A 22776-nucleotide genomic window follows, 5' to 3' on the forward strand; every position below is an offset into this window, starting at 1 on the left:
TGTCACAGAATGTTTGAGAAAGTTATCCAAATGTTTCCTGAACATGATTTTGGAAAATGGACAAGAATTTCTTCCAATGAATTTCAAGCACACATGCACGTACGCACACATACCATTCTACTGTTTATTTTGATCCGGTTTATCCACGGCAAAGAGATACAGTTTCCATAATAATTTGAACCTAATTAATTTGTTCAATACACTCTTGAAACATGTTGAGCATGCAAGTTGCGCATGCAGTCTATAGCCTAACTATAATCAACAAGGCAGCTTTATTATCTTTGTAGCCCTACATGTTTAACATTTCAGAGTAGGCTATTCACTTGCTGAACTTAAATGATCGCATACTGCGACGACAGGTAGGCCTATCCAATGGACACCAATAGAGGGATTTGTGATCAATTCACTTCAGCCTATTTCTTTTATTAGCTTACACGATTATTTTACATTACATTTTTTTTAGGCATATACACTGAGACATTGTGAGCAAATTCGTTAAATCACAACATTTTTGTATTATTTAAATGTAGACTAGGTTTGCATGCACAACAAACAAAAAAAGCGTGCGGAAAATATGTAAACTTACAATGTGGCTGATGCACTATCTGGTGCGCGCAGGCAGGAGTCCCATTCCCTTATAGAACCCAAAGCCCAATCTTGTTCTGCAGAAATTGGTGCGACCGGCCACTCCTCACACCCCGCCCCGAATGGTTAGGCAAAGAGTAGCCTACAGTATTTCATCCAGCTACTATTCGGTATAGTCTACACGACCTGTGCGTCATACACACCCCTACATCCTCCTGAATTAGTTCTACTGGGAGACTTTATGGTCAGAGCCGCGGGAGGGAATTCTAAGGAAATTCTGAAGCAGATAGAAATAGGTAAGTGATGTAACAGGAGTGGTTATTTGTACCAGGAGACTAACACCATTAAAATAATATCAGCCTTTACAATATAGGCCTAGTATTGTTGGTCTTTATCGGTTATGCAAGGCTCTCTCAATTTGGATGAATTGGTGCCTCTAGGGAAATTCAAAAGGCTGATTGAGGACCGTTTGTTTTCTATGATTGTGGTTTGCAAGAGGAGTGGGGAATGTGCCTCCAGTGCTCTATGCTCTTCAACATTTAATGAGATTTACAAACCTCACAACCTTGCCAAACCTCACAACTTTGCCAAATCTCACAACCTTGCCTTGCTTTTCTGTAACTTTCAGTGACAATTACTAACACCTTTGATAATTTTGTTGTTACCTATCCAGACCTAGCAGATCTACAAAACAGGAGTGGTGTCACGTCCTGACCATAGAGTGCTCTTATTTTCTATGGTAGAGTAGGTCAGGGCGTGACTGGGGGGTTTTATCTAGTTTATTTTTTCTATGTTGTGTTCTAGTTTCTTTTTTCTATGTTGGGGTTTTTGTATGATTCCCAATTAGAGGCAGCTGGTCATCGTTGTCTCTAATTGGGGATCATATTTAAGTAGTTGTTTTTCCCACCTGTGTTTGTGGGAGATTATTTTTGAGTTAGTGCATGTTGCACCGCTGTCGTCGCGGTTTGTGTTTTGTTTATAGTTTGTTTGTCTTGCAAAGTTTCACATTCAAATAAAAGATGTGGAACAATACTCACGCTGCGCCTTGGTCCGTTCCTACACACAATCGTGACAAGTGGACCAGGGTCCAGAATATTTTGGGGTGAAATATAACTGCACTAGGACACCCCACTCCAAAACACACCTTCAGTGAACTCCATCCCATTTCTGACACCAGTGCAGAAGAAGTTGGTGCTCCCGAGTGGCGCAGCAGTCTAAGGCACTGCATCTCAGTGCTAGAGGCATCACTACAGACACCCTGGTTCAAATCCAGACTGTATCACAACTGGCTGTGATTGGGAGTCCCATAGGGCAGCACACAATTGGCCCAAATTCATCCGGGTTTGGCCGGTGTAGGCCGTCATTGTAAATACGAATTTGTTCTTAAGTGACTTGCCTAGTTAAATAAAAAAAGTTGTGATGCCAAGAGGTCTGACTCTGAAACCTTTTTCACTCAGCAGACATTTATCCTCGGGCAACACTTGTCACTTTGCTCCTGCTTGTCAAGGTTTAAACCCAGTCCAGTTACCATGCTAACCCCACAGTGGCATATAGTAGCCTAGGCCAGTGTTTCCCATCTGCGGTCCTCCAGTATCCCCAACAGTACACAGTTTTGTTGTAGCCCCGGACAAGCACACTTGATTCAACTTGTCAACTAATCATCAGGCCCTCAATGAGTTGAATCAGGTATGTTTGTCTGGGCTACAACATGTGTGCTGTGGGGGTACTCGAGGACTGGAGTTGGGAACTGCTGGGCTAGGCTACCCCTAGTTACATTTATGGCCTCATTTATCACGCTATAAAACTCTCACCACAGAACTGCAGCATACACAACCCTTTTTACATAAATCTTTTTTATATGCAATTTTAGGCATGAATTGCCTCCCACGCCACTCTGCCTCCTGAACAATGAAATACGTTAGTTTCCAGATCATTGGTTTTTGGTCTACACTCCCTGAATGTAATAGATGAGTGAGTTAGGAATTGAGCTCAACCCTGCATCTTTTTTTAATAAACATGTTAAGACTGATTTCTCAACATAAATGTACTGCCAGTGTACCTGTATTTGGCAACTCACGTTTGGATGTCATACGCTGATGTGACGGGCTAATGGTCTGATGAATACTTTGCACTAGACTTTTAAAAATGTAGAACCAGGAACAGATATAGCCCTTGGTTCACTCCAGACCGGACTGCCCTTGACCAGCACAAAAACATCCTGTGGCGTATTGCATTAGCATGAAATAGCCCCCGTGATATGTCATTTTTCAGGGAAGTTAGGAACCAATACACACAAGCCGTTAGGATAGCTAAGGCTAGCTTTTTCAAACAGAAATGTTCATCCTGTAGCACAAACTCAAAAAGGTTCTGGGACACAGTAAAGTCCATGGAGAATAAGAGCACCTCCTCCCAGCTGCCCACTGCACTGAGACAAGGAAACACTGTCACCACCAATAAATCCACGATAATCGAGAATTTCAATAAGCATTTTTCTACGGCTGGCCATGCTTTCCACCTGGCTACCCCTACCCCAGTCAACTGCCCTGCACCCCCCACAGCAACTCGCCCAAGCTTCCCCCATTTCTCCTTCACCCAAATCCAGATAGCTGATGTTATGAAAGAGCTGCAAAATCTGGACCCCTACAAATCAGCCGGGCTAGACAACCTGGACCCTCTCTTTCTAAAATTATCTGCCGAAATTGTTGCAACCCCTATCACTAGCCTGTTCAACCTCTCTTTCGTATCGTCTGAGATCCCCAAAGATCGGAAAGCTGCCGTGGTCATCCCCCTCTTCAAAGGGGCAGACACTCTAGACCTAAACTGCTACAGACCTATATCTATCCTACCCTGCCTTTCTAAGGTCTTCAAAAGCCAACAGATCACCGACCATTTCGAATCCCACCGTACCTTCTCCGCTATGCAATCTGGCTTACGAGCTGGTCATGGTTGCACCTCAGCCACGCTCAAGGTCCTAAACGAAATCATACCTGCCATCGATAAGAGACAATACTGTGCAGCCATATTCATCGACCTGGCCAAGGCTTTCGACTCTGTCAATCACCACCTTCTTATCGGCAGACTCAACAGCCTTGGTTTCTCAAATGACTGCCTCGCCTGGTTCACCAACTACTTATCTGATAGAGTTCAGTGTGTCAAATCGGAGGGCCTGTTGTCCGGACTGCTGGCAGTCTCTATGGGGGTGCCACAGGGTTCAATTCTCAGGCCGACTCTCTTCTCTGTATACATCAATGATGTCGCTCTTGCTGCTGGTGATTCTCTGATCCACCTCTACGCAGACAACACCATTCTGTATACTTCTGGACCTTCTTTGGACACTGTGCTAACTAACCTCCAGACGAGCTTCAATGCCATACAACTCTCCTTCTGTGGCCTCCAACTACTCTTAAATGCAAGTAAAACGAAATGCATGCTCTTCAACCGATCGCTGCCCGCACCTGCCCGCCCGTCCAGCATCACTACTCTCGACAGTTCTGACCTAGAATTTGTGGACAACTACAAATACCTAGGTGTCTGGTTAGACTGTAAACTCTCCTTCCAGACTCACATCAAACATCTCCAATCCAAAATTAAATCTAGAATCAGCTTCCTATTTCGCAACAAAGCATCCTTCACTCATGCTGCCAAACTTACCCTCGTAAAACTGACTATCCTACCGATCTTCGACTTCGGCGATGTCATTTACAAAATAGCTTCCAACACTCGACTCAACAAATTGGATGCAGTCTATCACAGGGCCATCCGTTTTGTCACCAAAGCCTCATATACCACCCACCCCTGCGACCTGTACGCTTTCGTTCGCTGGCCCTCGCTTCATACTCGTCGCCAAACCCATTGGCTCCAGGTCATCTACAAGTCTTCGCTAGGTAAAGCCCCGCCTTATCTCAGCTCACTGGTCACCATAGCAGCACGTGCTCCAGCAGGTATATTTCACTGTTCACCCCCAAAGCCAATTCCTCCTTTGGTCGTCTTTCCTTCCCGTTCTCTGCTGCCAATGACTGGATCGAACTGCAAAAAAAAAAAAAATCACTGAAGCTGGAGACTCTTATTTCCCTCACTAACTTCAAGCACCAGCTGTCAGAGCAGCTCACAGATCATTGCACCTTTACATAGCCCATCCACCGCTCCTTTGAACCCCAGTATCTCTATTTGGACATTCATCTTCTGCACATCTATCACTCCAGTGTTTAATTGCTATATCGTAATTACCTCGCCACTATGGCCTATTTTATTGCCTTACCTCACTTATCTTACCTCATTTGCACACACTGTATATAGACTTTTTGTATTGTATTATTGACTGTATGTTTGTTGTATGTGTCGAACTGCTTTGCTTTATCTTGGCCAGGTTGCAGTTGTAAATGAGAACTTGTTCTCAGCTGGTCTGCCTGGTTAAATAAAGGTGAAATAAAAAAAAATAAAAAAAAGTGGTTTGTGATGATATGATGTGATCATGTGGCTGAGCTGGTAACACATGGTGTTAACACTGATGGGGTTGTGGGTTCTATTCTCACTGGGGAGCAGTACAAAAAATAATGCACTCACTACTGTAAATTGCTCTGGATAAGAGCGTCTTCTAAAATGGAAAAGGAATGAATAGACCGTTTCAGTTTTCATATAGAAATAAGTTGCATTTGCAAAGTATTTCAAGAAACTGGAAAACAAACTCAGAAAAAAAAGAAACGTCCCTTTTTCAGGACCCTGTCTTTCAAAGATAATTCATAAAAATCCTAATAACTTCACAGATCTTCATTGTAAAGGGTTTTAACACTGTTTCCCATGCTTGTTCAATGAACCATAAACAATTAATGAACATGCACCTGTGGAACGGTCGTTAAGACACTAACAGCTTACAGACAGTAGGGAATTAAGGTCACAGTTATGAAAACTTAGGACACTAAAGAGGCCTTTCTACTGACTCTGAAAAACACCAAAAGAAAGATGCTCAGGGTCCCTGCTCATCTGCGTGAACGTGCCTTAGGCATGCTGCAAGAAGGCATGAGGACTGCAGATGTGGCCAGGGCAATAAATTGCAATGTCCGTACTGTGAGATGCCTAAGACCACACTACAAGGAGACATGACGGACAGCTTATCATCCTCGCAGTGGCAGACCACGTGTAACAACACCTGCACAGGATCGGTACATCCGAACATCACACCTGCGGGACAGGTACAGGATGGCAACAACAACTACCCGAGTTACACCAGGAATGCACAATCCCTCCATCAGTGCTCAGACTGTCCGCAATAGGCTGAGAGAGGCTGGACTGAGGGCTTGTAGGCCTGTTGTAAGGCAGGTCCTCACCAGACATCACCGGCAACAACGTTGCCTATGGGCACAAACCCACCGTCGCTGGACCAGACAGGACTGGCAAAAAGTGCTCTTCACTGACGAGTCGCGGTTTTGTCTCACCAGGGGTGATGGTCGGATTCGCGTTTATCGTCGAAGGAATGAGCGTTACACCGAGGACTGTACTCTGGAGCGGGATCGATTTGGAGGTGGAAGGGCCGTCATGGTCTGGGGTGGTGTGTCACAGCATCATCGGACTGAGCTTGTTGTCATTGTAGGCAATCTCAACGCTGTGCGTTACAGGGAAGACATCCTCCTCCCTCATCTGGTACCCTTCCTGCAGGCTCATCCTGACATGAACCTCCAGCATGACAATGCCACCAGCCATACTGCTCGTTCTGTGCGTGATTTCCTGCAAGACAGGAATGTCAGTGTTCTGCCATGGCCAGCAAAGAGCCCGGATCTCAATCCCATTGAGCACGTCTGGGACCTGTTGGATCGGAGGGTGAGGGCTAGGGCCATTCCCCCCAGAAATTTCTGGGAACTTGCAGGTGCCTTGGTGGAAGAGTGGGGTAACATCTCACAGCAAGAACTGGCAAATCTGGTGCAGTCCATGAGCAGGAGATGCACTGCAGTACTTAATGCAGCTGGTGGCCACACCAGATACTGACTGTTACTTTTGATTTTGACCCCCCCCCCCCCCCTTTGTTCAGGGACACATTATTCAATTTCTGTTAGTCACATGTCTCATGTCTCAGTTGTCTCAGTTGTTGAATCTTGTTATGTTCATACAAATATTTACACATTGTCACGACTTCCGCCGAAGTTGGTCCCTCTCCTTGTTCAGGCGGTGTTCGGCAGTCGACGTCACCGGCATTCTAGCCATCGCTGATCCCTTTTTCATTTTCCATTGGTTTTGTCTTGTCTTACTTCACACCTGGTTTCAATCCCATCAATTACATGTTGTGTATTTAACCCTCTGTTTCCCCTCATATCTTTGTCGGTGATTGTTTGTTGTATGTTTTGTGCATGTTATGTTCTGTTGTGTGACTGGTGTTGTACCCTTTTATATTATTTTTGTGTATATTGGCTTTCTGAGTTTTTTAGCATTTATTAAACTGCTCCGTTTAGACCAAGTTCACTCTCCTGCGCCTGACCTACCTGCCACCAGCACGCACCCATTACACACGTTAAGTTTGCTGAAAATAAACGCAGTTTATATCAAGCAAGTATTATCAGATGAACTGTTTTGTACAGATAATGATTAGACTGAAGTTACAAATGCTGGTAAACACTCCAATACATTTAGTTTAGACAGAAGTAGTGCACTGGGTTTTTACTTGTCCTGTATTAGCAGACCAATATAGGCTGTGTGTTCCATTCAAAATAGTCAATCTGGAAACATCTGAATGAAGGCAGTGTGGCGGTTAGTATGGTAGAACCTTGTTTTGTAAATTTAAGTGATCGGCACTGGCAGCTCGTGGACATTGCACACAACTCAGTTGACTTGCGTCCAAGTGTGTATGTTGAAAATGTGACGTCATGCTTTATATCTGTCAGGAATCCTCCCTCTCTGTGAAAATAATGTTCACCATTTGAGTTATCAGAATCTATAATCTGGAGTAAAACATGGCCTAGAGGCATCTAGTCTGATTGAAGACAGACTTCCCTTCTCTTTCTCTCTATCTCTTCATCCGTTCTACTCCCCTCCCTTCCCATCTCTGGTTCATGTCATAAATCATAGGGCCCTGGGGAAGGGCCTCCTATAGCTTTACAGGACCATGCTGTGTTCACTCATCTCACAATCATTCAATAAACACTCTGGCTCTATCCAGAGACAGCCCCTCACAGCATCATCAGAGACAGCCAGCCACTTACAGCATCCTCAGAGATAGCCAGCCTCTCACAGCATCCTCAGAGACAGCCAGCCAGCCTCTCACAGCATACTGAGAGACAGCCAGCCCCTCACAGCATCCTCAGAGACAGACAGACCCTCGCAGAATCCTCAGAGTCAACCCTAAACAGCATCCTCAGAGAAAGCCAGCCCCTCACAGCATCCTCAGAGACAGCCCCTTACAGCATCCTCAGAGACAGCCCCTCACAGCATCCTCAGAGACAGTACAGTACGTTCTGATGGCATGACGTGGGTACAGAAGTTTAAGGGCATCTAAATACACCTCTCTGGAAGTAACCCTCATTTTGACAGCGACACACTGTAGCCATGTTATATATCTTCTTATCGAAACATTCCTCAACTTCAACCCTCTAAAGACGTTTTCATCTTTGCTTGCAATACAATTCTTTAACCACTAGAAGTTGTGCTTATGCATGGACACTTTCCCATCATTTATCAAAGGTGCGTGCACACAAAAAACACTAAACCTTGAGTGTGCCTGTTTCCCTCGAAGATTGGTATTTATCCATTTGGATAAAGTGTTTTTCTTACATTTCTTTAACAATTTCTTTTTTTTACAGTATAAAACATCCACATACAAACGAGAACATACAGACGCACACAAACATTCACAAAATCATCCCTGCCCAGACCCACCTGGTCACATCCCCATCTCCAGTGCCTGTGTCACTCTCCGCCACATTACCTCAAACTGCACCATTTTGTTTCTCTCCGTCTTCGCCCACGCACTTTCAACAGTAGATAATAACGCATTTGACCTTTCCATTGTGTTACTGCTGGAAGATTGGTTGATTTCCAGTTTTTAAGTATACGTTTTTTTTTCAAGATTATTGACAAGTAAATTTTGTCCAATCTATGTTGTATCTCATTGCATGCTCATATGCCATGTCTTGAAATATGCAGACAGGAGGATTAAAATACATTTACATTGTAATACAGCCAACTTCCTAACTCCGCCCATAACTTTGGGATTTTGTAGCGTTCCCAGAATGCATGGATTACTGAGTAATTGTTAGTTTTACTTTTAAGACATTACTCTGCCTTGTGCTGTAGAATTTGTGATTCTATACATTAGTTTATACTGGATTAACTGTACATTTTAGTTAACACTAATTTTGTTAGTGATGATCCAACATTACCTCCATCTTGTGCCAATTTCAGTTATTTTTAAATCTTGGTAGATTATATATTTTTCTAAGAGATTGTCAGTTGGAAAGTGTGCATATTTCCACAAACAGCTCAGACCATGGGTATGCACAAATTGTCATCTACTATCTCACATAGTATGTCGTATAATATTTATTTGACTTTTATCACAGTATATAGGCCTAAATCATAGCCTAATCATATCATATTACCTTCCCTATATATATGTCACTCCCTTTAGGTCTTTCCCCAGATGTCGTTGTTTCTATTTCAGTTTCATGTCTGTGTGCTGTTAGTGTTTCTGGTTTGGATGATGTTTATTTTATTAAAACACTCACTCCCTGAACTTGCTTCCCGACTCTCAGCGCATATTGTTACAGCAGGACATGTCTCTCCTTGTCTGACATGACTGGTTTATTACCGCTACACAACAAATGTTAAGCTACCATTTATCCATCTCTCATTCAATAAGCATCCTCGAAAGTAAATAGACCGGTAGCCTATTTAAAATATTTGACAATATGGGTATAGTAGCCTATTGCTGTGAGATAGGAGAGTGACTTCATAGCCTATTTCATCTCAGAGCCTATACCAAGTTAGGAGATACAATCATCTATTGATCAACTAAATGTTGAACAAGAATACCAGTGAGCAATTTACTTTGAGTGATTGTGGAAATCTTTGCACCTGTCTACCATGTTGTTGTTCAGCCCACCATGCTGAACGTTTCCATCCATACTTTGGAGCATGATGGTCTGTCAGTTGTGGCAGCCAGGTTGCATGCGGGATGCATGTATATGCATGTTTGGCCTTCGCAGTTCCTGACTTCCATTATGTTAGCCTGAGGGCCAAACAGGCCCACCTGAGACAAAGACCAGTCCATATCAGATTTGAATTGCATGCTGCAAGCACTTATCTTATTCTTAGTGGAGGCTGCTAACAATGGCCAGAACGGAGCAAATGGAATGGCATCAAACACCTGGAAACCATGTGTTTGATATCAAATCAAATCAAATGTATTTATATAGCCCTTCTTACATCAGCTGATATCTCAAAGTGCTGTACAGAAACCCAGCCTAAAACCCCAAACAGCAAGCAATGCAGGTGTAGAAGCACGGTGGCTAGGAAAAACTCCCTAAAAAGGCCAAAACCTAGGAAGAAACCTAGAGAGGAACCAGGCTATGAGGGGTGGCCAGTCCTCTTCTGGCTGTGCCGGGTGGAGATTATAACAGCACATGGCCTAGATGTTCAAATGTTCATAAATGACCAGCATGGTCAAATAATAATAATCATAGTAGTTGTCGAGGGTACAACAAGTCAGTAACACAAGAGTAAGTGTCAGTTGGCTTTTTCATAGCCGATCTTTGAGAGTATCTCTACCGCTCCTGCTGTCTCTAGAGAGTTGAAAACAGCAGGTCTGGGACAGGTAGCACGTCCGGTGAATAGGTCAGGGTTCCAGCAGGTCTGGGACAGCAGGTCTGGGACAGGTAGCATGTCCGGTGAACAGGTCAGGGTTCCATAGCTGCGGGCAGATCAGTTGGAACTGGAGCAGCAGCACGGCCAGGTGAACTGGGGACAGCAAGGAGTCATCAAGCCAGGTAGTCCTGTACATGGTCCTAGGGCTCAGGTCCTCCGAGAGAGAGACAGAAAGAAAGAGAGAAAGAGAGAATTAGAAAGAGCATATTTAAATTCACACAGGACACCGGAAAAGACAAGAGAAATACTCCAGATGAGACAGACTGACCCTAGCCCCCCCGACACATAAACTACTGCAGCATAAATACTGGAGGCTGAGACAGGAGGGGTCAGGAGACACTGTGGCCCCATCCAATGAAACCCCCGGACAGGGCCAAACAGGTAGGATATAACCCCACCCACTTTGCCAAAGCACAGCCCCCACACCACTGGAGGGATATCTCCAACCACCAACATACCATCCTGGGACAAGGCCGAGTATAGCCCACAAAGATCTCCGCCACGGCACAGCCCAAGGGGGGGCGCCAACCCAGACAGGAAGACCACGTCAGTGACTCAACCCACTCAAGTGACGCACCCCTCCCAGGGACGGCATGGAAGAACACCAGCAAGCCAGTGACTCAGCCCCCGTAATAGGGGTAGAGGCAGAGAATCCCAGTGGAAAGAGGGGAAACCGGCCAGGCAGAGACAGCAAGGGCGGTTCGTTGCTCCAGCCTTTCCGTTCACCTTCACACCCCTGGGCCAGACTATACTTAATCATAGGACCTACTGAAGAGATATGTCTTCAGTAAAGACTTAAAGGTTGAGACTGAGTCTACGCCTCTCACATGGGTAGGCAGACTATTCCATAAAAATGGAGCTCTATAGGAGAAAGCCCTGCCTCCAGCTGTTTGCTTAGAAATTCTAGGAACAATTAGGAGGCCCGTGTCTTGTGACCGTAGCGTACGTGTAGGTATGTACGGCAGGACCAAATCGGAAAGATAGGTAGGAGCAAGCCCATGTAATGCTTTGTAGGTTAGCAGTAAAGCACTGGAGTAACTAGCAGCCGTATTTAGCACTAACTGAAGTTTATTTAGTGCTTTATCCGGGTAGCCAGAAAGTAGAGCATTGCAGTAGTCCAACCTAGAAGTAACAAAGGCATGGATACATTTTTCTGCGTCATTTTTGGACAGAAAGTTTCTGATTTTTGCAATGTTACGTAGATGGAAAAAAGCTGTCATTGAAACAGTCTTGATATGTTCTTCAAAAGAGAGATCAGGGTCCAGAGTAACGCCGAGGTCCTTCACAGTTTTATTTGAGACGACTGTACAACCATCCAGATTAATTGTCAGATTCAACAGAAGATCTCTTTGTTTCTTGGGACCTAGAATAAGCATCTCTGTTTTGTCCGAGTTTAAGAGTAGAAAGTTTGCAGCCATCCACTTCCTTATGTCTGAGACACAGGCTTCTAGTGAGGGCAATTTTGGGGCTTCACCATGTTTCATTGAAATGTACAGCTGTGTGTCATCCGCATAGCAGTGAAATTTAACATTATGTTTTCGAATGACATCCCCAAGAGGTAAAATATATAGTGAAAACAATAGTGGTACTAAAACGGAACCTTGAGGAACACCGAAATTTACAGTTGATTTGTCAGAGGACAAACCATTCACAGAGACAAACTGATATCTTTCCGACAGATAAGACCTAAACCAGGCCAGAACTTGTCCATGTAGACCAATCTGGGTTTCCAATCTCTCCAAAAGAATGTGGTGATCGATGGTATCAAAAGCAGCACTAAGATCTAGGAGCACGAGGACAGATGCAGAGCCTCGGTCTGACGTCATTAAAAGGTCATTTACCACCTTCACAAGTGCAGTCTCAGTGCTATGATGGGGTCTAAAACCAGACTGAAGCGTTTCGTATACATTGTTTGTCTTCAGGAAGGCAGTGAGTTGCTGCGCAACAACTTTTTCAATTTTTTTTGAGAGGAATGGAAGATTCGATATAGGCCGATAGTTTTTTATCATTTCTGGGTCAAGATTTGGCTTTTTCAAGTAGTTTAGTTGGAATAGGGTCCAGTATGCAGCTTGAAGGTTTAGAGGCCATGATTATTTTCATCATTGTGTCAAGAGATATAGTACTAAAACACTTTAGTGTCTCCCTTGATCCTAGGTCCTGGCAGGGTTGTGCAGACTCAGGACAACGGAGCTTTGGAGGAATACGCAGATTTAAAGAGGAGTCCGTAATTTGCTTTCTAATGATCATGATCTTTTCCTCAAAGAAGTTCATGAATTCATTACTGCTGAAGTGAGAGCCATCCTCTCTTGGGGAATGCTGCTTTTTAGTTAACTTTGCGACAGTATCAAAAATAAATTTGGGATTGTTCTTATTTTCCTCAATTAAGTTGGAAAAATAGGATGATCGAGCAGCAGTGAGGGCTCTTCGATACTGCACGGTACTGTCTTTCCAAGCTAGTCGGAAGACTTCCAGTTTGGTGTGGCACCATTTCCGTTCCAATTTTCTGGAAGCTTGCTTCAGAGCTCGTGTATTTTCTGTATACCAGGGAGCTAGTTTCTTATGACAAATGTTTTTAGTTTTTAGGGGTGCAACTGCATCTAGGGTATTGCGCAAGGTTAAATTGAGTTCCTCGGTTAGGTGGTTAACTGATTTTTGTCCTCTGACGTCCTTGGGTAGGCAGAGGGAGTCTGGAAGGGTATCAAGGAATCTTTGGGTTGTCTGAGAATTTATAACACGACTTTTAATGCTTCTTGGTTGGGGTCTGAGCAGATTATTTGTTGCGATTGCGAACGTAATAAAATGGTGGTCCGATAGTCCAGGATTATGAGGAAAAACATTAAGATCCACAACATTTATTCCATGGGACAAAACTAGGTCCAGAGTATGACTGTGGCATACCAGTCATTACCACGAGCCCGAGCTCCCCAATTTAAGTGCCACCAAACTCCTGTGTTAGAGCAAGAAATTTCTGTTTTTCTCATGTCTGAGGAAATGTGTAATAGTGCCTGTGTGTAGCTGGTGTAGAGGAGTCAGGCGCAGGACAGCAGATATGAGTAATAAACTTAATTTACTCAAATATTCACAAATACAACGCAATAATTCGAGCCCACAATAACGGACCGTATTACAAACAAACAATCACACACAAACAAACATGGGGGAACAGAGGGTTAAATAATGAACAAATAATTGGGGAAATGAAACCAGGTGTGTAAGACAAGGACAAAACAAATGGAAAATGAAAAGTGGATCGGCGATGGCTAGAAGGCCGGTGACGACAAGGAGAGGGACCGACTTCGGCGGAAGTCGTGACAAAATGAGAAATCTATTGTACATTAAAAAACAATTTACCAGGACACTTTGACACAGCTTTTAGCTTCAGTGTTGCATAAGAGTGAGAGAAAAGGTAGCTGGGCGCTTGACTCATCAATGTTTCCATCAAGACCAAGTTTATAGCAATGAAAGGACTCCTTCAGGTCTGATCTGGGGAGAGCCAAATGCTATTTGAGATCCATTACATTGTTTAGATTGGACTTTGCAGACACTTGAATCTAACAACTTTAGCCAAGAACTGTGTTCTCATTCTTCACACAGTCTTGTTCAGTTGACTGAGTCAGACCTCCATGTCATTCTGAGGTGAAGACTGTGAGATTGTTATAATGTGAGGAAGTGCATCCTGTAGAAACTTCTCTAAGAGGACATTGAACCTTCAGAGGGCCTTGAATCTTCACTACTGGCAACATTTTTAGGCCACACAGCGATACTTCATCCAAAATGAGTTAAAAAAAACAGCAAAGATTGCACTGTGTGCTATGTATTTGTGTAGCCTACTTTATTAAATCCCCTGTAATTTACTCTATCGTCCTCAGTAGAAGCTGCTGTAAGGTAGCAGTAAGGATTGTGTGGGGTGTAAACTGTATGAGATGGGAGGATACTTTGCAGGTGAGCCCCACCCTCTCCTGTTGCACACACCACTAGCAGAGAGAGCAGAAAACACACCTGGACAACCCAAACCTGTGGAATATTCACATTTTAACACATATGCAAAAAAGAGAAAGGTAAGGAATGCCACTTTATTAAATGCATACGTATTCTAAAGTGCTTAGAACCTACCACTGGTCACTTTAGAAGAGTTTGGAACAAATCCATTTGTCAGTTTAGAACCATACCACTTGTCTTTAGAATGGTAAGGAAACCTCTCCATTGTTAAGTGTGGATTCAATGGGAATAGAGATGAAATTCAACACTTGTATGAATCTGAAGTGAAGTCATAAGCATTATGCACCAAAGCATTTGGAAATATCAGTATTGGAAAATAATTTGTCAATAATTATTTTTTTTAAACACTGTACTTTATTGTTGACTTGTTGAAGGTAGGTAGTAAGTACCGATGTTGACTGAGGAAAATTCTGATGCATTTATATTTGGATGATGATTACAAAGGCCAACAACAGGATGTATGGAGGCTGGGTGTGAAGAGGGGTTTCAGGCTTTGACCACCTAAGCTGGATGTGCTTAAACATTCTATTTTTATTGAATATTTTTCTTTGGCCTAGGTTCTCCTGAAGTCCCTTCTCCCCTGAGTCTCCAGAGGGCCTCTCCCATGATGAACCTGACCGGTGCTATTCTACTTCTCTCGTTGGTGTCGCTAGTCCATGGTGCCTGCTCTCTCAATGGGAGGAACAGAGGAGACCTCTATGGTAGGCTATCAAGCCAAGCTGTAGCTGAGTAGCCTTGCTCTCCTGCCCACTCTTTTTTACTTAGCAAGATGTTATGCTAATGCTTAATATCTGTTGAACATTTACCAAAGCAAAGCATAAAACACAAGAATCCTTAATGTTGCCAAGTGATAGGGTAGTACATATTCATTTAGATGCACTTTAAAGGGCAACTCCATCACATTTCAACCTCATTTTCATCATCTCCTGCACCGTACCATTGTCAACACGTGATAACAACACGTCTACTTTTTGTATAATTAAAAAAAAAGTGAAAACATCCTACCCGATGACATCATCAAAAGTTTAAACATTTTAAAAACAGTGATTTTAGAACACTATGAGATTGGCTGTGACGTGGGGATCAAGAAAAATAGCCTCCCTCTGGCTAGAAACTCGTTGAAGGTTTTGAAAAATCACAGTTGTTTTGTTTTTTTATCCTACCTGTGATGTCAGAGAAGCATTTCTTTGGATTTCTTTCCTCTTATCTTGTTAACCACAGATCATATAAATGCGCAATTTTCACATACAGTGCATTCGGAAAGTATTCAGACCCTTTTATTTTTTCAAAATGTTGTTACGTTACAGCCTTATACTACAATGTATTAAATTATTTTTTTAACTCACCAATCTACACACAATACCCCATAATGACAAAGCAAAAACAGGTTTTTAGAAATGTTTGCAAACAAAAACTGAAATATCACATTTACATAAGTATTCAGACCTTTTACTCGGTACTTTGTTGAAGCACCTTTCGCAGCGATTACAGCCTTGAGTCTTCTTGGGTACGACTCTACAAACTTGGCACACCTGAATTTGGGGAGTTTCTCCCATTGTTCTCTGCAGATCTTCTCAAGCTCTGTCAGGTTGGATGGGGAGCGTCGCTGCACAGCTATTTTCAGGTCTCTCCAGTGATGTTCGATCGGCTTCATGTCCGGGCTCTGGCTGGGCCACTCAAGGACATTCAGATACTTGTCCCGAAGCCACTCCTGCGTTGTCTTGGCTGTGTGCTTAGGGTCGTTGTCCTGTTGGAAGGTGAACCTTCGCTGCTGTCTGAGGTCCTGAGTGCTCTGGAGCAGGTTTTCATCAAGGAGCTCTCTGTACTTTGCTCCGTTCATCTTTCCCTCGATCCTGACTAGTCTCACAGTCCCTGCCACTGAAAAATATCCCCACAGTATGATGCTATCACCACCATGCTTCACCGTAGGGATGGTGCCAGGTTTCCTCCAAACGTGACACTTGGTATTCAGGCCACAGAGTTCAATCTTGGATTCATTAGACCAGAGAATCTTGTTTCTCATGGTCTGAGAGTCTTTAGGTTCCTTTTGGCAAACTCCAAGCGGGCTGTCTGGCCACTCTACCATAAAGGCCTAATTGGTGGAGTGCTGCAGAGTTAGTTGTCCTTCTGGAAGGTTCTCCCATCTCCACAGAGGAAATCTGGAGCTCTTTCAGATTGACCATCGGGTTCATTTTCACCTCCCTGACCAAGGCACTTCTCCCCATTTTTGCAAGTCTCATAGTAAAGGGTCTGATTACGTATGTAAATAAGGTATTTCAGTTTTTCTATCTTTTATACATTTGCAAAAATGTCAAAAAACAGTTTTCACTTTCTACTGTGTGTCGATTGTTGAGGGGGAAAAAATTATTGAATACATTTTAGAATAAGGCTGTAACGTAACAAAATCAAGGGGTCTGAATACTTTCTGAATAGACAGTTATTTCGTGCTGGAGATGATATATGATTTTGGAAAGTGGCCAAATTGATTAACCAAACCCAAATGTGCTCAACCCCTGTAATAGAAAACAGAGGGAGGTCAGTAAATCTTGTTGTCAGTCAATATCCTCTGAGCAGTCGTTAAATAGGAGGTTGCATGTAATCGCTCTACTACAACATGTTGATATATGGAGTACCTGTGTAATAAGACATCTTTGGATTGAACCAGCCATTTATCTCTATGCCTGTATAGGGCTAAAGCTTTGTTCACATTGCAGGTCTTATTGCAACAAATATATATATAATCCATTCTGGAAAACTGACTCTCCAAACACAATGACCAAATTGGATTTGTGTTCAGAAAGAATTCTATGCTAGTTGTTATATCAACGACCAGTGGTGTAAAGTAATTATGTAAAAAATACTTTAAAGTCCTACTTAAGTAGTTTTTTTTCTTCAGTATCAAAATATTTTTTTGTTGACTACTTTTACTTTTTACTCCACTACATTCCTAAAGAAAATATGTAAATTCTTCTCCCATAAATTATCCCTGACATCCAAAAGTACTCATTACATTTCAAATGCTCAGCCAGGACAGCAATATCCAATTCACGCACATACTGTATCAATATAATGCGTTGTCATCCCTACTGCCTCTGATCTGGTGGACTCACTAAACACAAGTACTGCCTTTGTCATTCATGTCTGAGTGTTGGAGTGTGCCCCTGACTAGCCGTACATTTAAAAAAATACAATTGTGCCGTCTGGTTTGCTTAATATAAGGAATTTGATGTATAGCATTTACTTTTACTCAAGTATGACATTGAGTATGTTTTCCACCACTGTACTTAAGTTCATTTAAAACCAGATACTTTTAGACTTTTACTCAAGTAATATTTTACTGGGGGACTTTTACTTGAATCATTTTCTATTAAATATTTTATAAGGAGATGTCATCCCATTTGAAAATTATCTTTGGCTTAGTTGGCTATAAAGAAACAGTTCTTCAGAAATTCTTGGGAATTGAGCTTACCAGTGGGAATTCCACATAATGTCTGTTCATTCATTTTTTTCTTTCTTTTTGTAAATTACTAAGACAGAGTACATTTTCATCATATGTGTTGAAAACTGTACTGAAGTTGAATTTAACCAGAACAGTCAGTTTAATGAAAAATAAGCCTGTTTCAGTATCCAGAAAAAATAGAATAAAAACTATATTGAACACAGTATCACCATTTTTAAAATATTTTGTACATTTTTTTTATGCCATGTCAAATCTAACATTATCCTCCCCTTCCTATTTCCCCAGACTGCCCAGCAGATGTGTACATTGTTCTGGACACCTCAGAGAGTGTGGCGCTGAGAGCCAAGCCCTACGGCTCCTTTGTTGATCAGATCAAGCAGTTTGCCCTGGACTTTGTGGACCAGCTCAACACTAGGTGTGTATCACCTCCATACTGACAGTTTCAGCTACATGACTGGTATTCATCAAGAACTTATGTGGTTACTTACTTCAATTCATGACATTTGGCAACTAAACGGTAATTAATGCTACGTAGTAATGATTATGGCGAGCTTGCCAAGAGAAATCAAGTGCCACGTTAGCGACAAGGCTTCTGGGAAACTCGCACCTGGCCGTTTATTCACCCCACAGACTGTAACACAGACCAAACAATATCAATCCTCCTACAGAGGCTTCCATTGGCATACCTCCTGTTTCATTCCTTAAACTACTCTCTCTGATCATTATTTAAAAATACAGTCATATTGTTCCAGTAAATTCACCACCCACTCAGACCCACCCTGATAAGCTACATGCAGAATGACCATTGATAGCTGCTCTGGGCAGTAGTGTTCTCCTGACAATGTGCTGTTGATGATCATCTCAGGAGGTCTGCCTCACTTCCATGCAGTCTTATGAACACGGTTGTGTGTTGACCTCTGTGTGAACTGTGGTTCTACAGTGATGAATCAGGGCTGAGAGGGAGTGTATGAGAACAGCTTCTCTCCTTACATGGTGCTCAGGGTTGCATTAATACACTGCTCTTGGAAAAGCACAAGCATACTGCTGTGGGCTAAAACAGGGTCACACAGAGTGTTTCTTGTTAGTCATAAACAAATCTACTTTCAAACAAAAGTATACTCCTCACACACATGGTTATGGGCTTAAAAAAAGAAGACACCTGTAGCATGTCAGATATTATCAGGTATGAAGGTAAGACCCAGGTGCAGACACGTCTAATTAACAAGGGTTTAATAATCCAACAGGGGCAGGCAATAGACAGGTCAAGGCAGGCAGGGGTCAGTGAACCAGAGGTGGGGCAATGGTACCGGACGGCAGACAGGCTCAGGGTAAGGGTAAGCAGAGGTCAATAATCAGAGGTGGGGCAAAGGTACTGGTCGGCAGGCAGAGGCAGGCTCAGGGTCAGGACAGGCAAGGGTCAAAACCAGGAAGGTGAGAAAAAGAGAGACTGGGAATAGCAGGAGCTGAGAATAAAAACGCTGGTTGACTTGACAAACAAGACGAACTGGCAACAGACAAACAGAGAACACAGGTATAAATACACAGGGGATAATGGGGAAGATGGGCGACACCTGGAGGGGGGTGGAGACAATCACAAAGACAGGTGAAACAGATCTGGGTGTGACAGATATAGAGTTAAAATGTATTACATTTTGAGCTCGCATCCCAATATTACACTTTATATACATCACAGAAAAATATAACAAAACCGTTTGACATTAAAACACCGGAGTTTCAGCAGTAAAAAAAAGAAAAGTTTATTCATAACATTCCATCCGAGGCCACTAGAGGGTGATTTGGTCATTTGACTGAAGGAAAGCGGTCTACGGAGGCCAAGGCAGCTCAGCTTGTTGAACTACAAAACGCATTGGGCTTTTGCTAAGACCAGCGGTATTTCTACAGATGCTGCAACTTATCTATATCTATTATAAATCGTAATAGACTTGCTTTTGCCATCCCACTGTTCGGAAACAGTGCAACTATTACGGTTAAAATATTTGAACTGTGTTTTCTGTGGCCCATACCGATACGTTTCATCACTGTGTGTGTGTGTGTGTGTGTGTGTGTGTGTGTGTGTGTGTGTGTGTGTGGTGTGTGTGTGTGTGTGTGTGTGTGTGTGTGTGTGTGTGTGTGTGTGTGTGTGTGTGTGTGTGTGTGTGTGTGTGTGTGTGAGTCAGGCAGCCAGTGTGATGAGTGACTGTGCGTGTTTGTTCATTGCAGCCATTCCGAATCATTCGCCCAGAAAAGGTTTGGGGTTTACCTTTGGGGCACTGACCTGCATTCCTGACTGAGAGAAAGGTTGATATCTTATCTCCATCTAATGAAGTCTCACCTTACAGCTAAGGAGTTGTCCTCCTGAAGTTGAGAGGACCTGATGAATGACGTCTTCACGTGATAAGAATTACACATATAAGAGAACAACACTTTCAGTCATGCAGGCACACAGTGGGGTTTGTCATTATCTGCCTCTTATTGAATTGGGGCCCATGTTTTGGAGAAGCCCTGTAATTCAAGACATTGTTGTACAATAAAATACCATCAGCTCAATGTTTCTAAAGGAAGGATAAATGTTTGCACTGAGTCCAAGTATGCCATTTGGCAAAGATCATGGTGTATCCACTAATGCGTCTGACTCAGCACAACTTCTTTGCAAAACAGCCAAAATAGATTTTTTTTGTGATGTGATCCATTAGTGATGTGATCCTACTGAAGTATGCAAAATGCTACTGGCCTAAAGTTTAACGAGCCAAAGAACACCTAGTTCTAGACAGCTCCTGGATCTTGACACGGTTGGTTGAGTATTTATGTATCTTTCATTGACTTCATCAGAATAGCAACTGCCTGATGGTTTGATTGGGTACTGGAGAAAATATGAGGACGATGGGTGTAAATGTGCTTGGGGCTTGGCAAGACGGCACACTTGTAATAGATTTGTTCTATCAGGTTTTAGTACCACTTTCTCCCCTCTGGGAATCAATACATCATTCCCATGAACGAACTCCCTGCCTTCTGATCTGCAGACAGTAAATTAAATGCTGGTGATTTAGGGGAATTGTCCCTGTAGTGCATGTAGATCAGAGGTAACTCGCTTTGTGTCACGCTTTGTGTGCCATTGTGACATAGCTCTGCCTGTACTCATCTAGATACTACCGCTGTGAGCGTAACCTGACGTGGAGTGTGGGAGTGCTGCACTACAGTGATGAGGTAAAGGTGATGAGGGAGCTGACCAGCACCAAGGAGGCCCAAGGAAGAGCTCAGCTGAAGAGAGCCATACAGGACATCCGCTACATCGGCAAGGGAACCCACACCTACTGTGCCATCTCCGTAGCAACTGGGCAGCTGATGACAGGGTGAGTCCATCGATTGTATAAGGGCTCAGGGTCAGACCCAGATGCAGACACAGGAGGCAGATGGTTTGAGTATTTGATATTTATTAGTTCCAAAAAGGTTAGGCAAGAGAATGGTCGTGGACCGGCAAAAGGTCAAAACCAGATCACAGTCAAGGAGGTACAGAGTTGCAGGCAGGCAGACAGACAGGGCAGGCAGACAGGACGGAGTCCAGAAAACAGGCAAGCGTCAAAACCGGGAGGACTTGCAAAAGAGAGAATAGCAAAAACACGCTGGTTGACTTGAAACAGACAAGACGAACTAGCACAGAGAGACAGGAAACACAGGGATAAATACACTGGAGAAAATAAGCGACACCTGGAGGGGGTGGAGACAATCACAAGGACAGGTGAAACTGATCAGGGCGTGACAGATTGGTTGATTGAGTAGTTAGTACCAGTCAATCGATCAGTCAGTCAGTTAGTTAGTCTGTCTGTCTGCATGCATGTATCCATCTCAAATGTGACGTGTGTGAGAGAGTGTCTTACAGCACATGCATTTTATCCCAATATACCGTGCATGATACTTTGATATTGTGTAATACTTTCCTCCTTCAATTCTATAGTGCCTTTAGGAAAATGCTTTGTTATTTACACCTTGGAACAGAGTTCAGCGTTTTGTCAGGGGCAAGTTAAAAGCACATTTCCTGCATCCTTTCAGGGTGAACACATAGACATTCAAACCTCTACTAGGGAGATGGAGTTCCTCCACAAAGCTTCTGACAAAATAAATTCTGCTCCACAATTATACAGCAAAGGATCCCGTTTGACTCACACGTTCTGCTTTGTTGTATCTCTTTCTTCAACCCACAGCTCTCCTCTCCATGGCAACAAGTACATGGTGGTGGTGACAGATGGCCACCCGCTGGACGGCTATAAGGAGCCGTGTGGCGGGGTGGCATACACCGTGTCTGAGGCCAGAGCCATGGACATTAAAATCTTCAGCGTGGCAATCACTCCGCATCACCTGGTAATCAAGAGGGAATAGAGCTCTGGCTAGAAGTTCCAGGTTGTAGACAGAGAACTTTGCCCTCTGTAGTGGCCATGGAAATACAATAACAAATACTGCCCAAACAAACTGGATTGGCTGTAGTCTGACAGTCTGAGTTTTTTAAATCAAGGATCCCACTGTATTTTATATATTATATATTTATATGTAGTCTTTGCATTCTTCTCTTGCACCTCAAGAATGTGTGGGTATGCCAAAATCCAGGCTGTATCACATCTGGCCGTGATTGGGAGTCCCATTGGGCCCATTATACAAATAATTAAAACAGCTTTTTTTTACACACACACACAGAGAATGTTTGAGGTAGTTTTTCAGTATTTCTGTCTCTGTCTCTAAGGTGTGCTCTCTCTCTCTCTCTCTGCAGGACAACAGACTTGGTTCCATAGCAACAGATGTACAACACACCCATAACATGTCTGCTACTAGTGAGGACCCGCAGGTTGTTAGGAACACCATCAGCTCCATAGTATCTACCATGGTGAGTACACCAT

At 43.2% G+C, this 22776-nt stretch overlaps 2 protein-coding genes across 6 annotated transcripts in view; one reads left to right on the plus strand and one right to left on the minus strand.

The window, feature by feature from the left end:
* The window catches only part of LOC106585544 (collagen alpha-6(VI) chain), a 42999-nt gene extending 42288 nt beyond the window's left edge, over positions 1-711 (minus strand). For all 3 annotated transcript variants that reach the window (XM_082960160.1, XM_082960159.1, XM_082960162.1), the window contains exon 1: positions 587-711. The gene's annotated coding sequence lies outside the window, so the exon portion shown is untranslated. The remainder of the gene's footprint in view (positions 1-586) is intronic.
* Positions 712-721: 10 nt separating this feature from the next.
* Positions 722-22776, plus strand: part of LOC106585480 (collagen alpha-1(VI) chain) — a 59856-nt gene continuing 37801 nt past the window's right edge. For 2 of the 3 annotated variants that reach the window (XM_082960176.1, XM_082960177.1), the window contains exons 1-6: positions 722-881; positions 14988-15131; positions 18176-18305; positions 21034-21240; positions 22090-22246; positions 22650-22763. In XM_082960176.1, the coding sequence (XP_082816302.1) occupies positions 827-881; positions 14988-15131; positions 18176-18305; positions 21034-21240; positions 22090-22246; positions 22650-22763 (807 nt within the window). In that variant the 5' untranslated portion in view covers positions 722-826. Of the gene's footprint in view, positions 882-14337; positions 14490-14987; positions 15132-18175; positions 18306-21033; positions 21241-22089; positions 22247-22649; positions 22764-22776 lie in introns of those variants that run through there. The other variant, XM_082960179.1, reaches the window with a different exon arrangement.

Source organism: Salmo salar, chromosome 02 (genome assembly GCF_965601325.2).
Source record: "Salmo salar chromosome 02, fSalSal1, whole genome shotgun sequence".
In the NCBI taxonomy this organism is placed as follows: Eukaryota; Metazoa; Chordata; class Actinopteri; order Salmoniformes; family Salmonidae; genus Salmo; species Salmo salar.